This window comes from Coregonus lavaretus, assembly GCF_964263955.1.
Source record: "Coregonus lavaretus genome assembly, chromosome: 10".
NCBI lineage: Eukaryota > Metazoa > Chordata > Actinopteri > Salmoniformes > Salmonidae > Coregonus > Coregonus lavaretus.
Genome location: NC_139997.1, coordinates 5,724,360 through 5,737,758, shown reverse-complemented (window position 1 = coordinate 5,737,758; position 13,399 = coordinate 5,724,360). Strand labels below are relative to the sequence as shown.

At 48.5% G+C, this 13,399-nt stretch overlaps 1 protein-coding gene across 1 annotated transcript in view; it reads right to left on the bottom strand.

The window, feature by feature from the left end:
* Positions 1-13,399, bottom strand: part of LOC311135803 (putative E3 ubiquitin-protein ligase HERC1) — an 81,107-nt gene that overhangs the window by 48,864 nt on the left and 18,844 nt on the right. Inside the window, exons 10-22 of the mRNA XM_084169844.1 lie at positions 13,320-13,393; positions 12,894-13,019; positions 12,539-12,757; positions 12,115-12,267; positions 10,648-10,780; positions 8,734-8,934; positions 7,798-8,013; positions 7,188-7,361; positions 3,324-3,438; positions 2,584-2,701; positions 1,183-1,381; positions 759-1,056; positions 69-187 (exon numbers count right to left, since the gene is read on the bottom strand). Coding sequence (XP_084025970.1) covers positions 69-187; positions 759-1,056; positions 1,183-1,381; positions 2,584-2,701; positions 3,324-3,438; positions 7,188-7,361; positions 7,798-8,013; positions 8,734-8,934; positions 10,648-10,780; positions 12,115-12,267; positions 12,539-12,757; positions 12,894-13,019; positions 13,320-13,393 — 2,145 coding nt within the window. The remainder of the gene's footprint in view (positions 1-68; positions 188-758; positions 1,057-1,182; positions 1,382-2,583; positions 2,702-3,323; positions 3,439-7,187; positions 7,362-7,797; positions 8,014-8,733; positions 8,935-10,647; positions 10,781-12,114; positions 12,268-12,538; positions 12,758-12,893; positions 13,020-13,319; positions 13,394-13,399) is intronic.

The window sequence follows — 13,399 nt, the reverse complement described above, 5'->3', positions numbered from 1 at the left end:
GGGTTGTGTGTGTGACTGTGGAGTTCCTGGATTGGTAGTTAGATCATATTCAGTGAGTCATTTAGTACCCAATTTATTCTTGAAGGAGTTTCTGGACTGGCCTGCAGACGGTTTTCTACCGCCCATGGTGAATCTGCTCTGTTCTGTGTTTGGGCTGAGTAGAGAATCTGTAGATGAAGCTGATTTTCTGTAGAGAGCAGACCAGACATTTATAGTAGATTCATAAAACAATGAATACTAGGGTTAATGTATTGAAATATACGCACGCACATATTGAAACCAATGCCCAAACCCACAACCCCACCCACACCCCTGACTCCTTCCCCCCCTTCCACAGACCCACTCACCTGGCTCCAGTGCTCTCCGCCTGCCCTGTCTCTTCACCATGCCCAAACCCACAACCCCACCCATGACACACACACCCCTGACTCCTTCCCCCCCCTTCCACAGACCCACTCACCTGGCTCCAGTGCTCTCCGCCTGCCCTGTCTCTTCACCATGCCCAAACCCACAACCCCACCCATGACACCCACACCCCTGACTCCTTCCCCCCCCTTCCACAGACCCACACCCCTGACTCCTTCCCCCCCCTTCCATAGACCCACTCACCTGGCTCCAGTGCTCTCCGCCTGCCCTGTCTCTTCACCATGCCCAAACCCACAACCCCACCCACGACACCCACACCCCTGACTCCTTCCCCCCCCTTCCACAGACCCACACCCCTGACTCCTTCCCCCCCCTTCCACAGACCCACTCACCTGGCTCCAGTGCTCTCCGCCTGCCCTGTCTCTTCACTCTGTTCTTGCCATGCGGGCCGGACCCCCAGGAGGAGGAACACACAGCGGGAGACCACCAGGTGGCAGGCTGCAGGGAACGACATGCCCTCCTCGGACCCTCTCCGTCGCTCCCAGCCCTGCCTGTTAGGGGGCTCTCTTTCTGGGGTGCCGGGGCTCTCTGTGCTGCTGGGGAGGGTGGAGGTCCCGGAAGACTCGTAGACAGTCTCGTTCTGCTGCAGCTGCATGGCCTCCCGCGTGGCCAGGAAACACTGGAGGACCTCTGTTGGACAAGGAGGGGTGGGCAGGTGAGATTTAGGTGGGAGAACGTGCGTGTACTATACCTCAGAAACATCATGTGAAATACAAGGACCAAGGACGTGGCCCAGTTTACCCGGCAGGTACATACTGCTGATGCTGGGCGTGTCCTCCTCTGGCCCCTCCTCCTGGTTGTGTTCTGCAGCCGTGGGGAGGACCTGCCCTCCCTGGTGACTCATGTGACCTCCACCGTGACCTCCACTGTGACCCCCCAGCTCAGGGTCCTGGTCCTTCCCCCGGTCCACCTGCTGCTCCCTACCAGAGGGACCCGGTTCCTGCCCACTGGGACTCTGGAATAGAGGAGACAGACAGTTACATTAGAGAGAGAATGAGACAGTTACATTAGAGAGAGAATGAGACAGTTACATTAGAGAGAGAATAGTCCTCCTACCTGTTTACTGTTAGCCAGGGCCTGTGTGTTGGCTGTAGTCCTACCTGATTACTGTTAGCCAGGGCCTGTGTGTTGGCTGTAGTCCTCCTACCTGTTTACTGTTAGCCAGGGCCTGTGTGTTGGCTGTAGTCCTACCTGTTTACTGTTAGCCAGGGCCTGTGTGTTGGCTGTAGTCCTACCTGTTTACTGTTAACCAGGGCCTGTGTGTTGGCTGTAGTCCTACCTGTTTACTGTTAACCAGGGCCTGTGTGTTGGCTGTAGTCCTCCTACCTGTTTACTGTTAGCCAGGGCCTGTGTGTTGGCTGTAGTCCTACCTCTTTAATGTTAGCCAGGGCCTGTGTGTTGGCTGTAGTCCTACCTGTTTACTGTTAGCCAGGGCCTGTGTGTTGGCTGTAGTCCTACCTGTTTACTGTTAACCAGGGCCTGTGTGTTGGCTGTAGTCCTACCTGTTTACTGTTAGCCTGGGCCTGTGTGTTGGCTGTAGTCCTACCTGTTTACTGTTAGCCAGGGCCTGTGTGTTGGCTGTAGTCCTTCTACCTGTTTACTGTTAACCAGGGCCTGTGTGTTGGCTGTAGTCATCCTACCTGTTTACTGTTAACCAGGGCCTGTGTGTTGGCTGTAGTCCTCCTACCTGTTTACTGTTAGCCAGGGCCTGTGTGTTGGCTGTAGTCCTTCTACCTGTTTACTGTTAACCAGGGCCTGTATGTTGGCTGTAGTCATCCTACCTGTTTACTGTTAACCAGGGCCTGTGTGTTGGCTGTAGTCATCCTACCTGTTTACTCTTAACCAGGGCCTGTGTGTTGGCTGTAGTCATCCTACCTGTTTACTGTTAGCCAGGGCCTGTGTGTTGGCTGTAGTCATCCTACCTGTTTACTGTTAGCCAGGGCCTGTGTGTTGGCTGTAGTCCTCCTACCTGTTTACTGTTAACCAGGGCCTGTATGTTGGCTGTAGTCATCCTACCTGTTTACTGTTAGCCAGGGCCTGTGTGTTGGCTGTAGTCCTCCTACCTGTTTACTGTTAGCCAGGGCCTGTGTGTTGGCTGTAGTCATCCTACCTGTTTACTGTTAGCCAGGGCCTGTGTGTTGGCTGTAGTCATCCTACCTGTTTACTGTTAGCCAGGGCCTGTGTGTTGGCTGGAGAGTCTTTGTGTGCCAGCAGAGCACTCCTGATCTTATACACCATCTCATAGATCTCTATCAGCATCTCACATGGCTCGTACCTGACAAGGAGAACAGGTATTACATCATGATACACCATCATTCCCCTGGCACACACACTACACGTTGCAGGACTGGAGCCATTTCATCTGCTCTAGAGACCCACATTGGATACATCTAATAAAAAACATCCAGCCACAGATTGAATGGAAGTCAGAAATGGGTCAAATGTGGGGTTTCAGTACTTGAGAATTAAAGGGATACTTCGAGATTTTGGCAATGATGCCCTTTGTCTACTTCCCCACAGTCAGATGAACTCACGGACACCATTTTTATGTCTCTGTGTCCAGTAGGAAGGAAGATAGAGGTAGTTTCGTGAGCCAATGCTAACTAGCATTAGCGCAATGACTGGAAGTCTATGGGTATCTACTACCATGCTGGCAGATACCCATAGACTTCCAGTCATTGTGCTAACGTTAGCTAGCAACTGCGCTAGTGTGAGTTAGCAACTTCCTTCAAACTGCACGCAGACATATAAAAATGGTATCCACGAGTTCAGCTGACCCTGGGGAAGTAGATACATGGCCTCATTGCCAAAATTCCACAGTATCCCTTTAAGAATAACTTGTATCTCTGTATTTGAAAATCGTATCACAACAGCTTTTTTTATGCAGCTCCACTCACTTGTCCTGCCAGTAGGCCTCATCCTGCAGCCCCGTGTGTTTGAAGAGAGCAGCCAGGCTGCTGCGACATGCCGTCTCTAACAGGGAATCACCTGAGGGACCGCTGTTATCCCAGTCTGCCAAAGATAACACAAGACAGAATGGTTTATTCAAAACACATCACCACAAATGACCTACAAAAGGTGGTTGATGGTGATGTATGCATCAAATTCATTCAGGATAACTCTAAAAGAATGATGATGATGCCAAGAACAAGATACTGTAGACAATATATGCTGCTTTTATGATCTGACAAAACACCCTTCCACTGGAAACAACACACTTTATGAATAGCCCCTCACAGTCACTGAATTCATTATCACCCACAAAGGCTGTAACAGTGTTGCTGTGTGTGTATCAAATCACATTTTATTTGCCACATGCGCCGAATACAACAGGTGTAGACATTACCGTGAAATGCTTACTTACAGCCCTTAACCAACAATGCATTTATTTCTTTTTAAAAAATGAAAATAAAACAACAACAACAAAAAAGTGTTGTGAAAAAAAGAGCAGAAGTCAAATAAAATAACAGTAGGGAGGCTATATATACAGGGGGGTACCGGTGCAGAGTCAATGTGCGGGGGCACCGACTAGTTGAGGTAGTTGAGGTAATATGTATATGTGGGTAGAGTTAAAGTGACTATGCATAAATAATTAACAGAGTAGCAGCAGCGTAAAAAGATGGGGTGGGGGTGGGCAGTGCAAATAGTCCGGGTAGCCATGATTAGCTGTTCAGGAGTCTTATGGCTTGGGGGTAGAAGCTGTTGAGAAGCCTTTTGGACCTAGACTTGGCGCTCCAGTACCGCTTGCCGTGCGGTAGCAGAGAGAACAGTCTATGACTAGGGTGGCTGGAGTCTTTGACAATTTTGAGGGTCTTCCTCTGACACCGCCTGGTATAGAGGTCCCGGATGGCAGGAAGCTTGGCCCCAGTGACGTACTGGGCTGTACGCACTACCCCCTGTAGTACCTTGCGGTCGGAGGCCGAGCAGTTGCCATACCAGGCAGTGATGCAACCAGTCAGGATGCTCTCGATGGTACAGCTGTATAACTTTTTGAGGACCTGAGGACCCATGCCAAATCTTTTCAGTCTCCTGAGGGGGAATAGGTTTTGTCGTGCCCTCGTCACAACTGTCTTGGTGTGTTTGGACCATGATAGTTTATTGGTGATGTGGACACCAAGGAACTTGAAGCTCTCAACCTGTTCCACTACAGCCCCGTCGATGAGAATGGGGGCATGCGCAGTCCTCTTTTTTTTCCTGTAGTCCACAATCATCTCCTTTGTCTTGATCACGTTGAGGGAGAGGTTGTTATCCTGGCACCACACGGCCAGGTCTATGACCTCCTCCCTATAGGTTGTCTCATCGTTGTCGGTGATCAGGCCTACCACTGTTGTGTCGTCAACAAACTTAATGATGGTGTTGGAGTCGTGCCTGGCCATGCAGTCATGGGTGAACAGGGAGTACAGGAGGGGACTGAGCACGCACCCCTGAGGGGCCCCCGTGTTGAGGATCAGCGTGGCAGATGTGTTGTTAGCTACCCTTACCACCTGGGGCGGCCCTTCAGGAAGTCCAGGATCCAGTTGCAGAGGGAGGTGTTTAGTCCCAAGATCCTTAGGTTAGTGATGAGCTTTGAGGGCACTATGGTGTTGAATGATGAGCTGTAGTCAATGAATAGCATTCTCACGTAGGTGTTCCTCTTTTCCAGGTGGGAAAGGGCAGTGTGGAGTGCAATAGAGATTGCATCATCTGTGGATCTGTTGGGGCGGTATGCAAATTGGAGTGGGTCTAGGGTTTCTGGGATAATGGTGTTGATGTGAGCCATGACCAGCCTTTCAAAGCACTTCATGGCTACAGACGTCAGTGCTACGGATCGGTAGTCATTTATGCTAGTTATCTTAGTGTCCTTGGGCACGGGGACTATGGTGGTCTGCTTGAAACATGTTGGTATTACAGACTCAGTCAGGGACATGTTGAAAATGTCGGTGAAGACACTTGCCAGTTGGTCAGCACATGCTCGGAGTACAAGTCCTGGTAATCCATCTGGCCCTGCGGCCTTGTGAATGTTGTATGCGTCTCTGTGTGTGGAGTAAAGGTGGTCTAGAGTTTTTTTTTCCTCTGGTTGCACATTTAACATGCTGGTAGAAATTAGGTAGAACGGATTTAAGTTTCCCTGCATTAAAGTCCCCGGCCACTAGGAGCGCTGCCTCTGGATGAGCGTTTTCCTGTTTAGTTATGGCCCTATACAGCTCATTGAGTGCAATCTTAATGCTAGCATTGGTTTGTGGTGGTAAATAGACAGCTATGAAAAATATAGACGAAAACTCTGTTGGTAAATAGTGTTGTCTATTGTTTATCATAAGATACTCTACCTCAGGCGAGCAAAACCTCGAGACTTCCTTAGTATTTGATTTTGTGCACCAGCTGTTGTTTACAAATATACATATTGTCCATGTCGTCATTCAGCCACAACTCGGTGAAACATAAGATATTACAGTTTTTAATGTACCGTTGGTAGGATAACCGTAATCTTAGGTCGGATCCTTACAAGGCACCCCGACCTACGTCCACGATATATCCGTCTCTTTCTCCTGCAAATGACGGGGATTTGGCCCTTGTCGGGTGTCTGTAGGATATCCTTTGCGTCCGACTCGTTGAAGAAAAAATCTTTGTCCAATACTAGGTGATTAATCGCTGTCCTGAGATCATGAAGCTCTTTTTGGTTATAAGAGACGATGGCAGAAACATTATGTACAGAATAAATTACAAATAAAGCGAAAGAACACACACAATAGTACAATTGGTTAGAGGGCTATAAAACGGCAGCCATCTTCTCCGGCGCCATCTCAGTGTGTGTGTGTGTGTGTACGTATGTGTGTGTGTGTGTGTGTGTGTGTGTGTGTGTACGTACGTCTGTGTGCACACATATGTGTACGTGTGTGTGTGTGGTCGTGCATGAATCTGTGTACGTGTGTGTGTGTGGTCGTGCACGCATCTGTGTACGTGTGTGTGTGTGGTCGTGCACGCATCTGTGTACGTGTGTGTGTGGTCGTGCACGCATCTGTGTACGTGTGTATGTGTGGTCGTGCATGAATCTGTGTACGTGTGTGTGTGTGTGGTCGTGCATGAATCTGTGTACGTGTGTGTGTGTGTGTGTGTGTGTGGTCGTGCATGAATCTGTGTACGTGTGTGTGTGTGTGGTCGTGCATGCATCTGTGTACGTGTGTGTGTGGTCGTGCATGAATCTGTGTACGTGTGTGTGGTTGTGCATGCATCTGTGTACGTGTGTGTGTGTGGTTGTGCATGCATCTGTGTACGTGTGTGTGTGTGGTTGTGCATGCATCTGTGTACGTGTGTGTGTGTGGTTGTGCATGAATCTGTGTACGTGTGTGTGTGTGGTGGTGCATGCATCTGTGTATGTGTGTGTGTGGTCGTGCATGCATCTGTGTACGTGTGTGTGTGTGGTCGTGCATGAATCTGTGTACGTGTGTGTGTGGTCGTGCATGCATCTGTGTACGTGTGTGTGTGGTCGTGCATGCATCTGTGTACGTGTGTGTGTGTGGTCGTGCATGAATCTGTGTACGTGTGTGTGTGGTCGTGCATGCATCTGTGTACGTGTGTGTGTGGTCGTGCATGAATCTGTGTACGTGTGGTCGTGCATGCATCTGTGTACGTGTGTGTGTGTGGTCGTGCATGAATCTGTGTACGTGTGTGTGTGGTCGTGCATGCATCTGTGTACGTGTGTGTGTGGTCGTGCATGAATCTGTGTACGTGTGTGTGTGGTCGTGCATGAATCTGTGTACGTGTGTGTGTCCTCCTAGCCCTACCTCTGCTGATGGCATACTCCTTCATCTTCCTCCACAGGCCTCCGGCAGGCTCTCTAGACGATCCTAGAGCCAGCTCCATCAGCATGCTGTTGTCCTCGCTCACACTCAGGTCTGCCAGCTTGGCATCAGGACAGCCCAGCAGCACTGCCTCAGTCAGCCACGCTGTGCCGGAGTCTGCAAGGACAGACACACAATAACACAGGCACTTATTATTACAATGAAAAGCCTGACAAAGGCCTTCAGGGTGAAATGCTGCACTCAATAAACTGTGAAAGAATTCAACACTTATTTTTCTCATTTGACATCTCTTTTTGTACCTTGTTAGCTGAAAGTTTCTGTCTGAGGGGACAATACTTCTGAAGGTATTGCTACAATGGTAAGAAGTTCAAAGAATACAGCATAAACACCACAACTAGTTTATTTTCTGATTATCTACTGTACTTGACCAGGAATTAGATTTAGATTGACATCTTTTTAAAGATTGAACGGATGCTGGTCATCATGGTTGGCGTGTGTAATGTCATAGAAATATAATTACTAGAATGGACATTCCCATACAGGTCAACGTTCTGTGATGGGGTGATTTGTTTCTATGTGTGTCATATCACACCCAGTTGTTCAAAGTCCATCTCCAGTCCGTTCCTGAGGAGAGGGTTACACAGCCAGTATTCTGATGTCTTCTCTTGGACAGATGGGGGCGGTCCCTGCAGCATCCCGCCCAGGCAGCGTCCAATCGCCAGCGCCACAGATCTCTCCAGGTCCAGAAGCCACACCCATCCGTCGTGCTCCACCCCTGCGTGGCTTAGCCCAGCCCTTCCTGCTTCATCTGGAACCACATAATTCATCCACAACATCATGTCACTAAGGAGCTCCTGGAGTCTGCTAAATGTTTCTACTTCTTAGCAGCAAATTATCTTAAAAATCAGACATTCTGTTAATACACCTCTTTATTAAATGATCTCCATCTTTCTCCCTGTCTCTCAGTGTCCCAACAGAACAATGCCATTGGCTATCCATGACTGGTCTGGTGGTCCATTATGTCAGGGGCTTGAATCTGGTAGTAATAGAACAGGTCTCCCCCTAGTAATCTTGTTCGCAGACATGCTTTGGGCAATTAGCCAGCCTGGGGACGAAGTTACCCCACTAAATTTCCTACCCAGCGGTCCTGAACATTCTGCCTCCAGTCGACACCTACCCAGCGGTCCTGAACATGCTGCCTCCAGTCGACACCTACCCAGCGGTCCTGAACATGCTGCCTCCAGTCGACACCTACCCAGCGGTCCTGAACATGCTGCCTCCAGTCGACACCTACCCAGCGGTCCTGAACATGCTGCCTCCAGTCGACACCTACCCAGCGGTCCTGAACATTCTGCCTCCAGTCGACACCTACCCAGCGGTCCTGAACATTCTGCCTCCAGTCGACACCTACCCAGCGGTCCTGAACATTCTGCCTCCAGTCGACACCTACCCAGCGGTCCTGAACATGCTGCCTCCAGTCGACACCTACCCAGCGGTCCTGAACATTCTGCCTCCAGTCGACACCTACCCAGCGGTCCTGAGCATGCTGCCTCCAGCTCCCTCTCCTCCAGCTGGGCGGTGTCTGGCAGCAGGCAGTTGAACTCATTGATGTGCTCCAGCAGACAGATCAGGTGGGTGAGTAGCGGGCGTACCACCCACAGGGGAAGCAGCAACAGGGAATAAATGACCTGGCACAGCAGGCTGCCTGCTACAGAGCTCAGGAGCACCGCTGGGGGAGGGTGGAGAGGAGGGGGGAGATTCAGAAGAGCTTTGTCAGCTTACGTAGCACGTCAAGGCCCCTACGTCTACAGTTGAGTAACACAAATGAGGAAAAAGATGGTTGTATTTAGGGCTGTTGACTGTATTACCGTAACACCAGTCAAGATATGCTTATAAGTCCTGTGCCATTATTTTATATTATATGATTTTATAGTAAGAAGAATAAAATAGAAAGGATATTTTTCCAGTTCCTGGGCTCTCCAACCCTGTCCCTGAAGCTACCCAGTGCTTAATTTGGGAAACCAAGTGAAATCTGTTTGGGAACATCAATAGTTTTCGTAAAGAAAAACATATTTAATTAAACTGTTGACAGCCCCGCTTCTCTGCACGCTGGAGAAAGGAAGGAAGGAGAGAGAGGAGATGGAAACGCACGGTGGTGAGATATTCTGTAACTAAAGGTAATGTCAGCCTATTAATTATGAAAATTTTAAAAAATGCCCTATTACTAGGCTATTCAAAATCAAATACAAATTCACTATAATTGTAGGCTTACTGAATTTGTTTAATTTAGGATAGACCAATTATGTACCAAAGATATCTTAAATCAGTATTTTTAAAAATGTTTCTCTGCCTTGTGTAATATGCAGTAGACTATGTATTGTATAACAGCACAATCATTATTTTAATTTGGTTTCTTTATTTTCGGGCTTGGGCTCACATATAGGGCTATGCATATGCATAAGCGATAATAGTCATATGGGTGTTTTGAAATAAATCATCCCCATAGAAAGCGTCCATTTCGTTGTGTTAGGCTTTGAAACAACATCCACAACGATAATGCCTTCCAAATCAGTTTCCACCGGTTGTTGAACTTCTTTCTTCAAATTGATAAAATCACAGTGAGGTGTTTAGAAAGCACATACAGTGTTCGATGTGATTTTCGATTTGCATTTGCATGGATGTCAGAGTGGTTAGAGGGACAACAGAGGGCTGAGTAAAAGGCTAGTAGCGACCCGAGGACCATTAGCGAGTCGGGTACTACAAACGGATATCCAGAGTGCATAACCGGAGATTACCGTGACTCAACGGTATTTTACTGCGGTCATTCCTCGTGACCGCCGGTGTAGCGGTAATACGGTCACCGCAACAGCCCTTGTCGTGTACAATAGCTGCCTAGTGTTGGGTAAATCCTGAAAAGCTGCATGTATTGAGTGGAGCAGAGCGCTACAGTAACATGACCCTGGTCACAGCAGCATTATTAAACCACACCGAGTCAGTCAGTCCTGAGTCTTCCTCACTTGGAGGAGGTACAGTGTTCTGACTTGAGTGACCCTGGACACCAGCACAGTGTCGTAATTATGCAAATGAGGGAAAGAGTGTTATGTGGATGTGTATAACATTCTGAAACGGTTGCCATAGTGCTCTGACAAAAAGGAACTTGCTCTGAAACGCGTCAGCATGAAACATTATGGAAGGGAATTAGTTGGCGTCCGGAACGTTCTTCCAGCATTTCTATTACACCACGTAGCATACTACAGGCATAATGTTGCTATATCTGTGATTAATGCGTAAAACGTGGGGGTATAAGGCATCGACCTCCTACTCTGAAGCTTCTGGATTACGTGCTTCTGTTCCACGTGCAGATCTATGAGTGTAGTGTAGGCCTATACCGGTGATGATTTGTGCATAAAAGACATCGCAGGATAAAGCATCGTTGTCTTACTGTGTAGCTTGTGGATGACGTGCTTGTCCAGAGAGCTCTCCTCCAGTAAGACGGTGGACCTCCTGAAGGTCTCGGCAGTGTAGGGCAGCAGCAGGCATAGGTGTTTGTGGAGCAACATCACACTGCTGTCATCCTAGAAGGGGTAGATAGGCGGAATAAGGAATGGAGTGCCTCACAGCACCTCGCACACTCTTTTTATAATACAATAATATATTATATAACTATGCCACTTTTCCAAGATGGCACCACGATACAGCAGCAACGTCTCTCACGCTAAATCTGTAGAATGTCAAACTAAAGAAAAATCTAACCATGTATAGTAGTAGGTAAGTATAATGTGTGTTACAGTACCTCTGTGTTGGTATAGCTGTAACAATGGACCAGTACCTCTGTGTTGGTATAGCTGTAACAATGGACCAGTACCACTGTGTTGGTATAGCTGTAACAATGGACCAGTACCTCTGTGTTGGTGTAGCTGTAACAATGGACCAGTACCTCTGTGTTGGTATAGCTGTAACAATGGACCAGTACCTCTGTGTTGGTATAGCTGTAACAATGGACCAGTACCTCTGTGTTGGTATAGCTGTAACAATGGACCAGTACCTCTGTGTTGGTATAGCTGTAACAATGGACCAGTACCTCTGTGTTGGTATAGCTGTAACAATGGACCAGTACCTCTGTGTTGGTATAGCTGTAACAATGGACCAGTACCTCTGTGTTGGTATAGCTGTAACAATGGACCAGTACCTCTGTGTTGGTATAGCTGTAACAATGGACCAGTACCTCTGTGTTGGTATAGCTGTAACAATGGACCAGTACCTCTGTGTTGGTATAGCTGTAACAATGGACCAGTACCTCTGTGTTGGTATAGCTGTAACAATGGACCAGTACTTCTGTGTTGGTATAGCTGTAACAATGGACCAGTACCTCTGTGTTGGTATAGCTGTAACAATGGACCAGTACCACTGTGTTGGTATAGCTGTAACAATGGACCAGTACCTCTGTGTTGGTATAGCTGTAACAATGGGCCAGTACCTCTGTGTTGGTATAGCTGTAACAATGGACCAGTACCTCTGTGTTGGTATAGCTGTAACAATGGACAAGTACCTCTGTGTTGGTATAGCTGTAACAATGGACCAGTACCACTGTGTTGGTATAGCTGTAACAATGGACCAGTACCTCTGTGTTGGTATAGCTGTAACAATGGGCCAGTACCTCTGTGTTGGTATAGCTGTAACAATGGACCAGTACCTCTGTGTTGGTATAGCTGTAACAATGGACCAGTACCTCTGTGTTGGTATAGCTGTAACAATGGACCAGTACCTCTGTGTTGGTATAGCTGTAACAATGGACCAGTACCTCTGTGTTGGTATAGCTGTAACAATGGACCAGTACCTCTGTGTTGGTATAGCTGTAACAATGGACCAGTACCTCTGTGTTGGTATAGCTGTAACAATGGACCAGTACCTCTGTGTTGGTATAGCTGTAACAATGGGCCAGCAGGTGTTTGTGCAGGGCTGACAGGAGGTGGTGGAAGTGAGAGGGAGGTTCTGTCTGTCTCTGGGACCGGCTGGACTGCTGCTTGTCACTGTTCTTCTCCAGCTCACCAAACGCCCTCTCCTGCAGGGCACGCATTATTAGCTAGCTCCAGTTACAACCACGTATTACACTTTTGCTGACACATTATGTTAAGATGAGAAGGTGGAGACATGGTGTTGTTTTTTGTTTTTAGGCACACCTATCATATTTCCAGGTGTATGGAGAAAATAAACATTCATAAAAAGGGGAAAACTCCTGCATACTTGTGATGGTCAACAAACAATTGAATCAATCTCACAACCAAGGTTTCATGTGTTAATACAGTATGTAACCCCCTCCCTGCCAGCCGTACCGTGTAGAATCCAATGCTGAGCATCAGGGTCTTAAGCAGCATCTCAGCCAGGTGGAGGTGGTCGTGGAGGGCCTCTGGGTTGGGACTGGGCCGGTCAGGGCTGGAGGTCAGGGCCAGGGGAGGCCCAGCAGTCAGCTCCCCAGGAGAGGAGTACCCCAGCAGGGAGGCCACGTGGGACTGCTCCTGGAGGCTGTTCAGAACCATGTCCAACTGCAGACGCTGGGGGGGGGGGGGGGGGGAGAGGGAGAGAGGACATGAAGTATTAGGCTAGGTTTGTTTAGTTACCTGTCCTTTAGAGAGGCCCTCCCAGCTCTCTGGGCCCTGAGGTAGCAGCAGGCTAGGCTAGTTTAGTTACCTGTCCTTTAGAGAGGCCCTCCCAGCTCTCTGGGCCCTGAGGTAGCAGTGAGTGGAGCAGTTCCGTTCTCTCCCTGAGGGGGGGCAACAGCAGAGACGCTCCGATGGACAGAGTGTTCATCACCGCCTGGGGAGCGCGCGCGCACACGCACACACACACACACACACACACACACACACACACACACAACTTAGTGATAGTTCAGCACTGTCTGAGGACCTCTGGGGATAAATATAACAGAAAATAGTAGACCCTGCATTCAGACACAAAATGGATGCCTGCAAACAATTGCATTAGTAGTTCTAATGAGTCTAGTGGAAAGGTTATTACATTTACTACCATTTTAGTTACTTCTTTCACAAATCTAGCTAAGGTGTCTTTATTAAGGTATGCTTGATATGGTGACATCAATCGTGTTTGCTGTACCTGTTGTATGGATTCAGGTACACTGGAGTCTATGAGCCTGAAGAGCAGGTTTCGGAGGGGCCTCCCTTGGGCCCCTAGTA